General features: G+C 43.5%; 1 protein-coding gene and 1 long non-coding RNA gene across 4 annotated transcripts in view; one reads left to right on the plus strand and one right to left on the minus strand.

Annotated features, from left to right (window-relative positions):
- The first annotated feature begins 4,780 nt into the window (after positions 1-4,780).
- On the plus strand, positions 4,781-17,354 carry LOC118721290. Of its 3 annotated transcripts, none has more exons than XR_006741957.1 (4): positions 4,781-7,862; positions 11,480-12,912; positions 14,058-15,463; positions 17,242-17,354. It is a non-coding gene; the product is annotated as an uncharacterized LOC118721290 (long non-coding RNA). The 3 variants fall into 3 exon arrangements; XR_006741958.1 differs by lacking the exon at positions 17,242-17,354 and having other exon boundaries at positions 14,058-14,935; positions 15,307-16,700; XR_006741956.1 differs by lacking the exon at positions 17,242-17,354 and having other exon boundaries at positions 14,058-14,770; positions 15,307-16,700.
- The window catches only part of LHX4 (LIM homeobox 4), a 43,922-nt gene continuing 36,843 nt past the window's right edge, over positions 10,295-17,373 (minus strand). The window contains exon 6 of the mRNA XM_036442120.2: positions 10,295-15,236. Coding sequence (XP_036298013.1) covers positions 14,842-15,236 — 395 coding nt within the window. The 3' untranslated portion in view covers positions 10,295-14,841. The remainder of the gene's footprint in view (positions 15,237-17,373) is intronic.

Here is a 17,373-nt window from a genome sequence, read left to right on the forward strand (position 1 = left end):
TAAAAAAATTTTAGTGACATAATTTCAGGAGTCCCTATTCCCCCTCACTTTTGCCCACCTCCACCCTTCCCCACCTCCACCTTTCTTGGCCTTTACCAAATTATTGTTTGTATCCATGGGGTATGCATATGTGAGGTATAGTTTTATTTGCATCTCTCTGATAGTGACCTTGAGCATTTTTGCATGTCTATTGATCGTTTGTATGTCATGTATGGAGAAGTGTCTATTCAGGTCCTTTGCCCATTTTTTAATTGGATTGTTTGTCTTCCTGGTGTTGAATTGTATATTTATATATTTTGGAAATTAACCCCTTATTGTATATATTATTGGCGAATACGTTCTCCCATTCAGTGAGTTCTCTTTTTATGCATATATTATATGTTCTTTAGCTATTTCTTTCACCTTCTTTATCGAGTCATGCCCACTCCCCTTCCCTTGGGCACTGGCCAGTCTGTTCCATGTATTCATGCCTCTGGTTCCATTTTGTTCATTTTATTTTGTTCATTATATTCCATGTATTAGTGAGATTACATGGTACCGTATTTGTTTTTTTCTGACTGGCTTATTTCACTTAGCATAATACTCTCCAGGTCCATCCATGCTGTCACAAACGGTAAGACTTCTTTCTTTTTTACAGCTGTATAGTATTCCATTGTATAAATGTACCACAGTGTTTTTATTTGCTCATCTGCTGATGGGCACTTGGGCTATTTCCATGTTTTAATTATTACAAAAAATACTGCTATAAGCATAGGGTTACATATATTCTGATTGGTATTTCAGGATTCTTAGGATATATTCTCAGAAATGGGGTCACTGGGTCAAAGGCAGTTCCTATTTTAATTTTTTTGAGGAAACTTCATACTGTTTTTCCACAGTGGCTGCACCAGACTACATTCCCACCAGCAGTGCACGAGGGTTCTCTTTCTCCACATCCTCACCAGCATTTGTTGTTTATTGATAGTAGTCATTCTGGCATATGTGAGGTATAGTTTTATTTGCATCTCTCTGATAGTGACCTTGAGCATTTTTGCATGTCTATTGATCGTTTGTATGTCATGTATGGAGAAGCGTCTATTCAGGTCCTTTGCCCATTTTTTAATTGGATTGTTTGTCTTCCTGGTGTTGAATTGTATATTTATATATTTTGGAAATTAACCCCTTATTGTATATATTATTGGCGAATACGTTCTCCCATTCAGTGAGTTCTCTTTTCATTTTGTTGATGTTTTTTGCTGTGCAAAAGCTTTTTAACTTGATGCTGTTGCATTTGTATATGTTTCCAGAGTTTCTTTTGCCCTCAGAGACATATTGGCAAAAACGTTGCTACAAGAGATGTCTAAGATTTTACTGCCTATGTTTTTTTCTAGAATTTTTATGGTATTACAACTTATATTTAAGTCTTTTGTCCATTTTGAATTTAGTTTTGTGTAGGTGCAAGTTGGTGGTCTGGTTCCTTTTTTGCATGTGCCTGTCTAGTTTTCCCAGCACCATTTATTGAAAAGACTGTCTTTACTCCATTGTAGTCTCTTGCCTTCTTTGTTAAATATTCATTGACCATGGAAGCATGGGTTGATTTCTGGGCTCTCTGTTGTGTCCTGTTGATCTATATGCCTATTCTTATGTTCATAGCAGGCTGTTTTGATTACAGTGGATTTGAAGTATAGTTCACAGGGGTCTGCGGGTCCCATCTAGAATCCTTTTTCCTGGCTCCTTGTTAGAGTATTTCAAAAATGAGAATTCTTTTGTTGACTGGCCCAATTTCCATGGTTTTAAGTATATCTGAGGTGTTATGATGCCTATTTGAAAGATTGGGAGATGTGTTTAATTTTAAACAATTGATCAAGATTTTAACAAAATAGAGAGATGCAAATCAAAACAACAATGTGGTACCATCTCACACCTGTCAGAATGGCCAACATCAACAAATCAACAAACTACAAGTGTTGGAAAGGTTGCGGAGAAAAAGGAACCCTCGTGCACAGCTGGTGGGAATGCAGACTGGTGCAACCACTGTGGATAACAGTATGCGTTTCCTCAAAAAACTGAAAATGGAACTCCCATTTGACCCAGTAATACCACTCCTAGGATTATATCCCAAGAAACTAGAAACACCAATCAGAAAGGATATATGCACCCCTATGTTCATAGCAGCACAATCTACAATAGCTAGGATTTGGAAACAGCCTAGGTGCCCATCAGCAGATAATTGGATCAAAAAACTATGGTATATCTACACAATGGAATACTATGCTGCCATAAAAAAGAACAAATTCTCATCATTTGCAGCAACCTGTATGGAATTGGAGAACATCGTGCTGAATGAAATAAGCCAGTCAATGAAAGAGAAACACCACATGACCTCACTCATTTATGGATAATAAAGAACATTATAAACTGATGAACCAAAAGATAGATATAGAGACAATAAAGCAACAAGCAGACTGTCAAATTGCAGCGGGGAGGGGAGGGAGATCTTGGGGAGATAAGAGATCAACCGAAGGACTTGTATACATGCATATAAGCACAACCAATGGACACAAAACTCTGGGGAGGGTGGGTATGTAAGGGGGGGGGGGGCAATGGTAAAATATGTACACAGATGATAATTTAATAAAAATATTAATAAAAGGGAAAAAAATATTTTAATATAGATTATAGTTTTATCACTAACTACCACACTGGGAAATTTTTAAAGAGAACTGGCCAAAAAGTTGGCCCTTGACTTCTCATTCTGCTATAGGGCAGGAATGAGCCCACCTGTTAATTCTGTGTCACTCACTAATGATTCCTATTTATATGTTTAGCTTTTGCAACTTATCAGAATGCTTTCATAGCATTATCTAAACTGCCCCTCCACAGTAGCCCTATAAATTAGGTAGTGCAGCTACTATTAAGGCCACTTAAACAAGGATGAATTTGAGACATAAACAGATTACTTCAGTTTTCCAAGGTTAGAGAATAACAGTAGAGCCACAATTAGAACCAAGTCTGCTATATTGCAGTCCTTTCTGTTAGAGCACAAGACTCCTATGAAGTGTTCAAGCTCTGCCACCAGTATGTCTTGAGAGTTTACTAAATGGCAGGTACTGTCATTCCCTCTCATTATCGTGTACATTTACAATTACTCATGTTATTTCAAGGTATTGCATGAGATATCTTGAAAAGCCTCATAGAAATTCATAAATTGCTAATCAAAAACTCACTAAATCTTTTAAACCTACTTTAACTGTGTGTCTAATAAAGATGTAAGAAGTCAGCCAACTGGCCACATATTGTTATCTCTTATGCTTGTCAGGTAGAAGGGTAACAACCAAAGTATAATATCTGGAAGCATATCTATTATATCTTTTTTTTTAATGTTTCAGCATTTTCCAGCTAAAAGGTTGCTATAATCCAGTGAACCTTTCTATTAAATAGTTATTTCTTAGCTTCCTGCCAGGTTTAACTACTTGGCCATGGGTTATTATTCTGTGTACATGGCATCTCTGAGGATTAATGAACAAGGCGTGTGACTATAGCAAAGCTGAGTTTGGAATGCAGGAGGGATTAGTGCCCAGGCTAATATATGCTTCAGTTGAACATGAAGACTTTTAAATGTTTAACATTTATCAGTTGAAACATGAAGGCTTTTTATCAAACTTCAAGTACCTAATAGATCCCTTTTAAATAAATGTTTATCACAGAATAAATGTGTACCCACCAGCCACAATTTAGTAATGAAAATATTGCATTTAAATATTTATAATTGAATTTCAAATTCCAGTTCCTGTGGTGTTGTGGATCAAATGCTTTAATAGAATTTGTACTATTATCTGATCAGTTCTTTTTTTTTTTATTTAACGTTTCCAAATTGTTTCTTTTACAAACAATGGTATGTCCAAGTTGAATTGACAGCATTTTTTTCCTAGTGATTTATACATAAGCTAACGTACCTTACAGTCAATATATCTGAACTTTAGTTGACATGACAGTAATTACACCTTACTTTTTTTATTGTCTAAAGTTTTACATATGTCTCCTTTTTCCCAATTGACCCCTCCACACTAGCCACTGCCACCCCAGGCAAGCCCCCACTGCCCCAGTGTCCGTGCACATTGGTTATGCTAATGTGCATGCATTAAGTACTTTGGTTGCTCTCTAGCCCTCTCCTCCCCCATTATTTGTCTCTGTATTTATTCTTGTTCATCAAATTATGTTGATCAGTATATCCCACATATAAGTGAGATCATGTGATTTTTTAAAAATATATATTTTATTGATTTTTTTAAATTTTTTTTTAACAAAGAGGAAGGGAGAAGGCTAGAGAGCTGGAAACATCAATGAGAGAGAAACATTGACCAGCTGCCTCTTGCACACCTCTTTTTTTTTTTTTTTAATATATTTTATTGATTTTTTACAGAGAGGAAGGGAGAGAGAGAGCTAGAAACGTCGATGAGAGAGAAACATCGACCAGCTGCCTCTTGCACACCCCCTACTGGGGATGTGCCCGCAACCAACGTACATGCCCTTGACCAGAATCGAACCTGGGACCTTTCAGTCCGCAGACTGACGCTCTACCACTGAGCCAGACCGGTTTTGGCAATATTTGTCTTTCTCCAATTGGCTTATTTTGCTTACCATAATGCTCTCCAATTCCATCCATGCTGTTGCAAATGGTAAAAGTTTCTTCTCTTTTATAGTGGCATAGTATTTCATTGTGTAGATATACCACAGTTTTTTAATCTACTCATCTGCTAATGGACTTAGGCTGTTTCCAAATATTAGCTGTTGTAAATTGTGCTGCGTGAACATAGGGGTGCATATATCCTCTCTGATTGGTGTTTCTGGTTTCTTGGGATATAGTCCTAGAAGTGGGATTACTGGGTTAAATGGGAATTGCATTTTTAATTACACCTTACTTTTATACAGGCCTTTTATGCAAGTGTGTTAATTGAACCTCACAATAATTATAAAAGTAGAAATAATTGGTATTTATTTTGCAGTGACAAAGTTGAACCTCAGAACTGGTAGGAAAATGCCCATTTTTAAATACACTTTTACACAGAATTGAGGTAATCTCCCAAGCCTAGTGATACCACGTTCAAAAGTTTTACGCCATGTTTCAGGATAGGCTACAGTGCAAACAAAAGCAGCCACACTCAAAGGTGCATTGTTAAGCCTCTTAATGAATTCTATATATGTACATTGGATTTTCTCCTTAAAACATAAAAAGCCTTCAGTGCAGTCTTCTGTAATCATGTGGTTTGAAAAATTATGACAGTCATTACTGGGGCTTTACCTTGAGCAGCTTTAATTATTTTAATAACCATCCACAGTTCCTTCATCAGAGAGATTTTGGACCAAAGTATAGTGATTATCAGGCTGATGGGGGAAAGCTTCCTTGTTATACTTATCGCCTAACGTTTATTATGTGCCGAGTGTGATCAATTTTTTACATATGCGTTAATTGCATTAAAGGACTGAACAGGAAAAGCTATTTAACCTCATCTTTATTCACTTATCCTTGAAATAGTCCTGTCATGCTGCTCCTCGAAAAGCAGAACATAACGATTTGAACTTTGTATGGATCACCATAGTTACTGGGCACTTGTGACATTTTATTCCTTACTATTTTTACTTTTACGTATAAATTCTTCAAAACTTGCTTTCCTGTGTTTTATGATATCATTTTTCCCCTTGGCACAGTTATAAAAATGAATGTCATTATTTTACATCTTTTACTCTCCTTTTGGGACCTGTGTGTGCTGGAGTCATTTCCGAGGGTGCTGTTCCTTCCTGTCGCAATAGGAAGCTTCCAGCCCTGGGAGCCGGAGCGGGGCGTTCCAAGGTATGTGCCAGTGTGTGCCCAGCACAGACTCTTCTTCGCTGAAATCCCTACACATTTAGAAGGGATGAAGATGAGTTTGCAATAGAACAGTGAAGTTAAAAACCCAATGGAACCATCCAGTGATGGCCCCATTAACTGTGTTTGCCTCATGGTGGAACTCTGGGCACTCAGAATGGGTTTCTCTCACATGTGGGAGTCTGACACTACAGAAGGTTGAGGCTGAACATGGGGCCTGACGGAACAGAGGGGTGACTTTCAGTGGGCTGCCCTGGGCTGCAACAGCCAATTCATCACCCACACTGCAGTCAAGATTTATTTTTCATCTCGCTTGTGTAGCAGTCCCGGTTTCCATTTTAATACTTAGAAGGTAAGTTCAGTTGATGGACATTTTGTGTAATAAAAAACTCTTTTAAAGAACGTGCCCACATACACACACGGGATAAAAAGTGGCACCATCAGGGCCGGTGGCTTTCACAGAATACATTTGTAGAACCCAAAGCTTAGTCCTGGATATGTTTATAGCACTTTAGCTCCGTTTGTGAATTTGGAACCCTTCCAAAAAAAGAAGAGAAAGACATATATTATTGTTTATAATCTGCTTTATTCCGCCAAACCTTGACTGAACAGACCTGTGGATTGCTGTTTAAATCCCTCAGTGCCTTTAACTACCGATGGGGAAAGTGGTTAATGCGCATTCTAAACGAAGCTTGGCATCCACTCCGGGAAACCACTTTAATTGAGAAGCATTAAATGTTAAAATGATTCTAAAAAAATAATAAAGCCAGCACACATATTGAGTATAAAAGTCCAGGCCCATCAGTAATATAGTTCTTGGTTCTCATATTCCTCTAGCCTGAGTGAGCTTTAAGCCCTGCAGTTGACAGGTGTCGAAAAAGCGACTCTCAATTCCCGAGGTGGCTGTCTGCGGGCGGCCACCCATCGGCTGGCAGTGAGCAGGCAGTGGCCAAGGGCTCCACGTTAGAGGAGGGGAGCTGGCAACTTTACAGATGTTTGTTTTTCTGGAATAATAAGCTGGTCCCAGATGACTAAAATGGGAGATTTAACCCTCAAGTCCTTGCCTGGGCTTTCCATTGCTGTGCTGGAGCCATCTGCTGAAACCTATTTACCATTTTAATGGCCCTTTTTTTATTTCTTTTTTAACTGCTTTATTTCCAACTCCAAGTGTGTGTGCCAAGAGTACTCTTTGGGGTCTGTATTTTATCTTTCAGGAAGCAATTCCCAGCCTTTCCAAAATCCCCAAACCCCTCCCAGGCAATGGGAGATCCTGGTCCAGGGTTGGCAAGCAAGCGAGAGAAAGATAAATCTTTAAAAAACAGAAAACAAAACCTCTCCCCCAGCTTCAGAGTTAGCCATCCCTGAACGTTGTGGCCGATTCTGTGGTTACTGAATAATCCAAGGTGTGCCTAAGTCACGTGGCAACTTTTCTGCCCTGGGAGCCCCTTCCATGGGAGCAAGTGCTTACTGTCAGGGACAGCCGGTGACTTGTCCATTTAATTACAGAATAACATCCCAGTTAATCACATGCCTAAATTCAATGGCTGTGTTTAATGGGGGAGAGGCCAAAGAAAGGGGTTCTAAAGGAAAATTCTGAAATCACATTGAACAAAAAGAAGAAAAGGAATGAAAAATTTATAAAGAAGTGTTACAATCAGTAGCCCACTCCCTCTGAAAGGGTGTGATGTACTCTCCCCCAGCAGGTACAGAGAGATGATTTGAAGAGCTCTGTTTAATAGTTTGGGTGGATTCCTTTTATCACTCCTTTTAGAAAGATGATAAGTTTCCTCTTTCTAATGATTTGGCCCCATTTTATAAACATTAAGGTGTTTTTTTTTCTCCCTCCTACCACAGTGTTTCCTCAGAAGCAGGGGCTAACCATTGCTTACTGCTCTGGGGCAGCCATGACCCACACCAGCACTGACCGAGCACCGCTGCTCACTGCACATCCAGCAGAGGACTAGCGGAAAGGCGAGGATTTCCAATGACTAAACTGAAATAGCATCCGTCTAAAGAGGTACGGCAAAGGGATGCAGCCATTTTCTGTTTAGACTGTAAAGGACTCTAACCAAATTTTTAAACTATGTCTTAAATAGCACATCTAAGGAAATACATTCAGAAACGTTGAGGATCACCTTTTAGGATTTTTACTTCTAATTTGACAATTGGTTAAAATTTATAACACACTGACTTACTTATCTTTGATCTTTTTTTCATCCTTTTCTGACTTTGGCTGAGTGGAATTCTGGGCCCAAGGAGAAAGATGGCAGGGCAGGCAGTGCAAACACTGACGGTTGTGCCTTCCTCAGTTCTCCTGAGTTTGAGTTTTATTTCATTCTTTCTGGCCAGTGATTTCTTTCCTTTATTCTTCTTTAACACATTGCGGATGGATCAGGAGAATTCTGCTTCCTATTACACAGTGCTTTACAAAGTATCGTACTTTAAAAAGATATTAGTTTGTAAGAACATGTAATAAATAACTTCAAAATGCAATGGTTATTTAATTTTAAAGTATGCCTTTAACATTTATGTAAAACATTTTTTGTACTCGTTCAATAGGAACTTATCTGGCCACTGGGTAAAGCTAGCAGTAAAGCTACTGGTCCGCAATATGTTAAGCAGATGTTCTTCTGAAAAGGCTGTCAGAGAATCATGCTCAGGAGCTGGTCTCCAGAGACTGAGCCAGAAAGAAGGACCCAATCCTTTGATAATTCTAAAGTATTGCTACTAGATTAGTGTGGTGGTGGGATCAGAGTGCACTAGAGCACAAAATAGAAACATTCCATTGAATTAACAGCCTGATACTCTCAAAGCAATTGATAGAGTATGGAAAGCAAAGACTCGGTAGAGACTACTGGTGATGAGGATTTGAGAATAGACTACAGGCATGGTGTACAGTGTTAAATCAATAGCCCACTGCATACCCTGGCAGAATTCTCAAGTCCAATTTGAGTTCCTCAGGAACACCCAGGTAAGTAATCAAATTTAGTAGCAACAGAGTTCTTCATAGCCACTTGGCAAATTTCCCTAACCACCACCCAAGCGACTGAGCAAGGGAAGAAACGAAAGTCCTCATGTGCAGCACCTCCTTGTTGCTCTACCTAAACTTCCCACTCCCATTGGGTGCTCTCATCTTCTCCCTGGCTTGCACCCAGTAAAGTCCTTCTGATCCTCAGCCTTCCTTGGTACATACCCCAGTAAGGCCTTTGCCTTTCTCAGCCTTGTAAAGTATGTACCACAGGAAATATCTCGGCCAGGGACCATAAATCCCTTCCCTCCAGAGCAGATTCAGGTCTCCACAAAAAGACTTTTAAGCCCTCTGAGAATCTCACTGGAGGTCCTGCCTGGGGAAAGTACTACCTTTCCTGTTTAACTGGCTTGACTGTGGGGCACAAAGTAGGTCTAAAACTTAGGAAGAATCCCAGTAACCTGGTGGCATCCTTAGACTGAGAACTGAGGCCCAGAGCCCAGCCCCATGCTTTGTACCTAAACAAGCCACACAAGATGTGACAGTTGTCACTACCATTGTCTGAGGAGTCTGAGAATACGAGCCCAAGTGCTCCAGGTTAACTAGTGGCTAAAGAGGTGATGGATGAGTTTTCTCTGTTCCTTCTCCTGAGCCAGATGCCACCAGCACTAACCAGTACAACTTTCTGCAGTGGTATGTTTTATATTTGTGACCAAATGCCATAGCCACTAGCCACACGTAGTTCTTGAGCACTGGAAATATGACTAGTGTGAAAAACTGAAATGAACTTCGTTTCACTCCATACTGAGCAATTTAAATGTAAATAGCCATGCGTGATTAGTATTATAACTACCATATTGGACAGTACACCTCTGCTTGGATCTTCTCTTCAACCAAACAAAACTAATCACTAATGGAAATGGTTTTTCCAAGTTGGGACCCTAGCTCTAAAGAAAGGCTATGACACTTTATTTTTTATTAAAGAATCTCTGTTGCTCTTTCCATCCTCACTGTACTTCAGGTCCTGCACATGAACAAAGCCTCCTCTGGAAAAGTCTGAATACAGACTTTCCTAGAAAAGCTTGTCTAAGAGCCCTGATGACTCTGATGAGGTGTTTCTAACCCTCGGTCCACCTCTCACCCAAATGTAGACAATTGCACATTTCTCAAGGGAGAAAATATGTGAAGTGTGAAGGACAAACTAAAAAACATGTAGTCAATGGGTTTCTCTGCCCATTCCCTAAGTCTAGGAGCAGAGGATTGGGCCCTAGAACATTGCTGTGAGAGAAATCAGAGAACTCTGACCAACCCTTCACTGAGCAGTTCTGGTATTTATGGTTGTAAGTAGTTCTGGCATTTGGGGTTGTACTTCGGGTTTTCTTCTGGTGATGAAAGGGTTCCATGTCAGCACAGCTTTGCATTTGATTTCGATCAAGAGAAAAAACTTGCAGTAAACTAAATGAAAAGCAAGACACACAAGCTTCTAAAGAACATCCATATTTATTTAACATAGTTTTACCATACACATCTCATGCCAACACACAGGAGGCATATACAAACAAACGCACCAGCTTCTGTTCCAAAGTCACATGGCAATAAATAAGGATGGGTAGGTACTTTTTTTTTCCTTTTTTTCCTTTTTTCCAGCAAATGAGACTTCATTTCTTTTCACTGTACAAAATTTACACTGGGAAGGGTGAGGGCAACAATCCAGAGCTTAGGGGAGCAGGTGCTTTGAGGTCTGAATGCAAGTTCAGAGCAGCATCTGGGATCCTGCAGCCCCAATCCTGCCCATTTGGCTGCACACAGTCCTCAAGTGAGGGAGTAAAAGTGATTTTGTCTCTAGGTGGGCAGCAGATGAGAGTGGGGTGTCCTCTGTCCACCTGAGCTCTGCCTCCCTAAGCAAAGGAACGCTTGGCACACCTCCAGACCTGCAGCTGTCTCCTCCCCAGAGCTAGCAGCATGAAACTGTGCTTTCGTGGGCCTACCAAGCAGAGGGAGGGTGGGATGACTTTGCTGAACTCTCTCTTTTTTGGCTCCTGTCACTGTGGGAGACAGTTGGAGCAACTACTGCAAAGGGGGCCAATTGACCAATCCAAGAAAGAGAGAGCCAGTGATGTGCTTTTTATTTCGCTTTCAGCGTGCCCAGAGCCCTTCAGCAGCAGGCAATAAAACAGAACTCATTTCCGCTTAATTGAATTTTTCTTCATCTCATGGGTTCCAATTTTTAAAGTGCAATGTTTAAAAATGAGCCTCCTCAGTCCTTCCAGATCCTGCTGGCTCAAGAGGTATGGTCATTATTTCCACAGTTAGAACCAAGATGTCAGTAGCAGCATGTGGGAAGGGTTGGAAAGGAGGGGGTGCTGGATGCACCGTCACCCATAACACAGCTTCTGCTCAGCTGAAGCCTTCCGCCCACTCCAGCAAGGAGGCAGTTACTGCACAATAACCAGCTTGAGCCTCAAGAGGTGGTCGTATCTTTTGTTCTACAGGTTACTTCCAAAGCAAGCTTAATTATGAAGATCGAATGGACCCCAATTATCTTACTAGATTTCATGTTTTATATTGGCAAAAAAAAATAGAACTTAAACACACAGCTATATGCTTTTCTTTTTGTTGTTGTTGTTAATCCTCACCAAAGAATATTTTTTCCATTGATTTTTTAGACAGTGGAAAGGAGAGAGGAGAGACAGAGAAACATCAATGTGTGACAGAGAGACATCCTGCAAGCAACCAAACCTGTAACCAAGGTACGTGCCCTTGATCGGAATCAAACCCGGATCCTTCAGTCTGTAGGCCAGCACTCTATCCAGTGAGCCAAACTGGCTAGGGCTAAATGCTTTTCTTATGTCTTAATTTTGTCCTCTTTCCCTGACATTTCACTGTGTTAATTTGGAGGAATAATATCAATATGGTAGTTGAGTTGCACTTTCTATTATATTCATAACTATTAGCTGAAGTGAGAAAAAGAAAGCACAGAGACAGAAGGAGTTTGCCTCAGCTGGCACATCAAGTGCCTGAAAGGGCCAAGACCAGTCTTCCCAATAATGTGATACCGCAGGTGGGCTGGCTTAGCCTTGCATTGGGTATTTCTTCTGTGGTTTTATTACTCTTTAAAAATAGTACTTCCCTAGCCCCGTGAGTACCATTTTTGCTTATATCAGCTACTACTGGAAGCTTAGGTGTTGCTGGGTTTTTAATTATTATTTTGCTCCTGAATTCAGAAACCTCCCATCCCCCAAGGTCTATCAGCCAGGTACTACAGATGAGTGTTGCTACTTAATCGCTCTCTTAGAGCCAAAGACAGATTCAGATGATGTAAATTGCTCTAGAAGGTCTCATTTCGTGTTTAAAATTTGTCCATGTCATTTTAGCAAGGGAGAAAGCAGCTCCCAGGAGGCCCCTATACCTCAGTCGCAGACCGCTGAGCCACGGAGGAGAGCCTGGAGGAGGAGCTCAGGTATGCGGTGTGCTCTCCGTGTCCAAGTCACAGGAGAGCCAAGGAACAGTCTTGGCACGCAGTGGCTCACTGGTGGCACCAGTATTCTAGAATGCTAACTGCACTTGCAAGGAGAGCCACTTAAAACTGAGGCCTGGCATGGCTGTGCTTCTCCATGGAGCGCCTGTGTTTGCTGCTCTCTGGGAGGAGGCTCTGGGGAACTCAGCTACCCCAGCTTTGTGGCCAGGATAGCTAGCCAACACCACCACACCAGCTGACCTGCTCACTGAGTTCTCGGGAGACTGTTATTAGCATGATGGAAGAAGGCCCCCCATTCTCCAGCCATTGAATAAGGCATGAGCTTGATTAACTTGCGTAGAAAACAAAAAATGCTCAACTGATCTTAAAGGAGCAGCGCTACATAGAGGGGCATGTTCCTTGTCTGCTGCCCATTAACCACCAAAAGCAGGCAATACCTTGAGATTTCAGGAGCTCCTACACCAAGTACACAAGCTGTGACAGTGGTCTGGGTGGGACAGTCTTTAACCGGTTCATTGCCCAACACAGTCTTTCTCCTGTGCACTGAGAGCTGCCTGCTGAGAACAATATGCTCAAGAACCTGTCCTCCCAGAAGACAGCGGCACGTGTCTTTCCTTGCTTGTGAGTATTCATCGCCGTCCCCACTGTTCACTGTATTGGGAATTGTCTGGGCTTCACCCTCTGTCATCCCTACTCCTAGAGCCTCATGAAGAAATCCTGCATCTGCAAGACTCCCCAAGCAAAAATCATGACAATTGCAGCATGTCAAAAAATAAGGGTCCGCTACAGAATTGATCAGAGAAAGGTGGCCTGCAGGCTGACCTCAGGAATTCAGTGGCTGTACAATTTAAAGCAGCTTAACTGCCCATAGTTTAGTCCCCTGAGGCATTTGCAGAAGATACAGGAGCCAGAGGAAGGTTTATTTCTTCCTTGAGTCTACCTAGCACACTCTTAAATCTTGGCCTTCAAATCGTGACAGACATGAAAGAAAGGGAGGTTAGGGTCTTGGGCCCCCTCACTTCACTTGAAAGAGAGGCAATGCCTTTCTTACCCTCCCTCCTGTGCTGATCTTCAGAAAACAGGAGGCCGGGAGAAGTAAGCCACCCTTTCCCAGGGGATGAATAAATTCCCCTGGCTAATTTCCAGTGTGCACATGGAGAACCTCCTGACAGGTTGAGAGGTGGTGTATTAAGTAGGAGTCACGGCACCTTCACCACGATATGTCCCACTGAAGTGCGGCCTGTCGCAGGCCTGGCCTTGCCTCAGGCTTGGTGATGTGCTATTAAAACCCATAAGCTGAGTCTGCACTGCCACTGGCCAGAGCGCTCCCCTTTCTGAGCAAGTGCAGGGCCGGAGCACCACAGGGCCTGGTGTGAGGCCAGCCAGCAGCCCAGAGGGATGCAGCCCAAGGACCACTGGGAACTCTGGCAGCTTTAGGGCTGCTCCCTACATGACTCCTACCAGCCAAAAAGCAGTGCTCGTACTTGGAAGAGGCCAGGGCTCTCCTCCAGCTGAGTCAGCTAGCACAGCAGAGAAAGCCCTCACTTTTACAGCGCTGGGGAGGGTTGGCTGCAGGTGGGTGTGCACTTGCAAACTCATCTAAACCAACTACCTCGACACAAACTCACAGTATCATTTCCCCTGCAGGAGGGGGGACTCTGGGAGACTGGCATCTGCTGATTTGGCTAAATGGACTACACGCTTGGAATCCAAATGGGTTTGCAAACGTTTTCACTGATTGTCTTTCTGGTCTCTCCATATTTTAGCTTTGATCGTTGTATAATCCACAGCCTGTCTAGTGGAATAAGTGATATGAGCAAATTAAAAAGGCACATTGTGCTCCGAGGGGACTCATCGGGCAATCAATGTGATGGGCCAGGGCAACTGAGCTCCAGCCTTAGAGTCACCTGCAACGAAAACCACTTCCTGCCATCAGGGATGGATTCAGTGATGATGGGACCGCTCCCAAACCCAAACTGACAGATATTCTCTGGAGAGGGAAGAAGTCCTTCACAGCAGAGGAAAAAGGAGGGGCATGTTTCTACATCAAAGTTTCTACTGGCCTTTTGTAAGTGACCTTTGTTTTATTTTGAAAATTAGGGTTTGATAAGGGTGGTTCAAAAATCACTTATATTTAAGGGCTGTGACGTCACAGAAATCTCAGTTCTGGCGAGAGCACTGGTGTGGGAAGCATCTCATGAGACATGCCAGTTGGAGCCGAGTTCCCTAAGGCCAGGGTGGCCTCACAGTCACCTCCTGCTGCCAAGCACTGAGCAGCCACAGCCTGTAAGCAGGGTGGGGGAGGGAGCATAAGCCAGCACCCTAGCGCTCTAGGCTCTGCACTGTTCTGAGAGGAGGCTGCTCCCCACCATTTCTCCAGGAGAACAGCACCCTAGTGCGGGGGCTTCCTAGCCATCAGTAAAGGACTTCCATTGAAAATAATGGAAATTCACATTGGTGCGCATTTGATCCTAAAACGGTAAGTCTCTCTTGATTCTTGAAGGTATTCTCTCAAGCCAGAAGGACGGGTAGGGTGGGGAGGACAGAGGTTTAAAAAGGAGGATGATCCATTTCATCGAGCCAAGAGGCGGGGCTAGTTGGAAAGTCGGGATAGCCTACACTGCTTCCTGTGGAGATGTCAGAGGTGGGTCCCCCAGCCATGGCTCTCAGCGTCTGGCTCACTCCCTGCCCTGTATGCGTAATGATGCCCAAGTTACTGTCCACCGTGTAATCCAGCCCATTGAGCAGAGGAGCGTGGGGCGGCAGGGACGATATGGAGGATGGAGACTGGGGGATTCCATAGGGACTCCCATCCCTCAAGTCCTGATAGGATTGTCCTGTCCCGTCCATGGAGAAGCTCCCATTCATTAACTGTCCGCCTGTAACGTCCCCCACGTTGCCATAAATCCTATTGGTGTGGCCAAGTTCTGAGAGAATTTGATCCTCTGTGGACAAAAGAATGGAGATTTATTGTCAGCCAACAGGATTCTGATGTTCCTGTTCTTTACAACCTAGGTAGGAATACACATGACCAGGAAAGAAGCCCAAGGATGACAGCTGCCAAGCAGGGTCAAACATCACGTCAGCCCGAGACTGACCCACATCAAGGGGGAGAATAGAAGAAACACCTGCAGACTCAATTCCTAGGACCCAGAAGTCTGGACAGTGTTTGGTGAGTGTTTGACCCCTGTCACTCATGAACTAAGATACTCTGGCTACACTGAGGACTACGAATGCCCTCACATCACGGTGGAAGTTCCGTCCTGACAAGATTTAATCTGAAAGCTTTTAGGCTAAGTAATGTGCTTGGGTTAGCAAACAAGCAGGCCCATATGGTAAGGGTACTGAGGACCGCTCTTATCTACTTGGGAGAGATTCAATAGCAAAGGACTTGGTTTGTCTAATGCAGTCTTCACTGAGGACAGTGTTAAGACAAATGGACCTTGCTTCTTAGAAAATTTCACTAAGGGGATCTAACAGGATCTTTGCCACCTGGAAGAAGTCATCTCTCTAACAGAGGGGCCATTTTAGCCTTAATACATAATTACCCAGAATTGAGAGCAATGATATGTCACCCTGGGGACCACCTGCATCCAAAAGAAAGGAGCTACAGAATGAGGCCTGGCAATCCTGTATGTTCCCAACATGGATTCCAGCAGCTCAAATGAGATGAAGTGGCTTTCCCAACCCTGCCAAGAGGGCTAGGGTGTGAGCATGAGGCCCTTGAGCAATCTCCGGGGTCCCAGGACAGACCTCTAGGCTGAGCTACCAGCCCCTCAGGTGAGCGTGCTCCTGGCGGGCAGCTTGTTCCATCCTCTGCCCCATAGACTTTTCTATTCCCCACCTGGGCCTGTGCATCAGTTCCTCTCCAGGCCTCCCCAGACAAGACTTCAACACCCACCTTCTGACAACCTGCCCCATTCCGCCCAGGCTCTTTAAAGGGACAGGAAGGTGAAGGCTTAGCTTCACCGTAAAATGGCCATTGTTTGGCCTTTTGCACATACCTGTCATCCCATGGAATCAGGACCCTCTGAGGGAGCCAAGGCTCCCTGTGGGGACAATCGTCCCTTCCGAGTACAAATACCTGCTGTGTTTTCCCCAAACACATCTAGAGTCATTTGTGTTCATTGATTCCCCACAACATCCCTGTGAGATGGGCAAGGATATGGTTATTCCCTTCTTGTAAGGGGGAAAACTGAGGCTCAAGAATTGAATCCATGTGACAGAGCCACAACTGGAAACCCAGTTTCTGACCCCAGCTCAGTACTTTTCCCTCCCTACAACATAAGGCCTTTCACATTTGAGGACTCAGACTAGGCCAATGGTCGGCAAACTCTAGTCAGAGCCAAATATCAACAGTACAATGTTTGAAATTTCTTTTGAGAGCCAATTTTTTAAACTTAGCTTCTAACGCCACTTCTTCAAAATAGACTCACCCAGGCCATGGCATTTTGTGGAATAGACACACTCAAGGGGCCAAAGAGCTGAGGTTTGCCAACCATGGGGCTAGGAGAATAGGTACGGCTATTTGCAAACAACCTAAGGACTCAACACAGTCATTTGCAATTTTGCTGATGCACCAATTTGACCTTAGCGCATGCTCCAAAGCATTTGTGCGGGGCAGGATGAAGTGCACAGAGGGGGAAGGGATTCAGAAGTGAGGCTGTTCCCCATCTCACATGCACTCACAGTAGTGACTTCCCAGGGCAGAGGGCCCGAGGAGCATGTCCTCCCCATCAGGAGTGCAGAAAGGGGTCACTAGGGGATCCTGAGAGAGCCAGGGCCCCTGCAGAGGGGCTGAGGGCACAGACTGAGACCCAGCTCTGTTCACAGCTGCATGGGTGAGGAGGGAGCCCCAGTCAGCAGGCCAGGAGGGGAGGCCTTGGGGCTCACGGTGCTAGGGAACCAGCTTGCACATCTCAGCAGCAGCGCTCTCTCGTTTCCTTACAGGGCCACTCCATGTCCCCCACCCTTACTGCCAGAGCAGCGGGGAGCCTGTGGTCAGGAGGGAGTTGTCAAGGCCTCAAGAAGATCGCTCCTGAATGTCAAGGATCACTGCTTCCCAAGGGCCTTTCCCAAGGC

This window comes from Pipistrellus kuhlii, unplaced genomic scaffold (genome assembly GCF_014108245.1).
Source record: "Pipistrellus kuhlii isolate mPipKuh1 unplaced genomic scaffold, mPipKuh1.p scaffold_m20_p_18, whole genome shotgun sequence".
NCBI classification, from domain to species: domain Eukaryota; kingdom Metazoa; phylum Chordata; class Mammalia; order Chiroptera; family Vespertilionidae; genus Pipistrellus; species Pipistrellus kuhlii.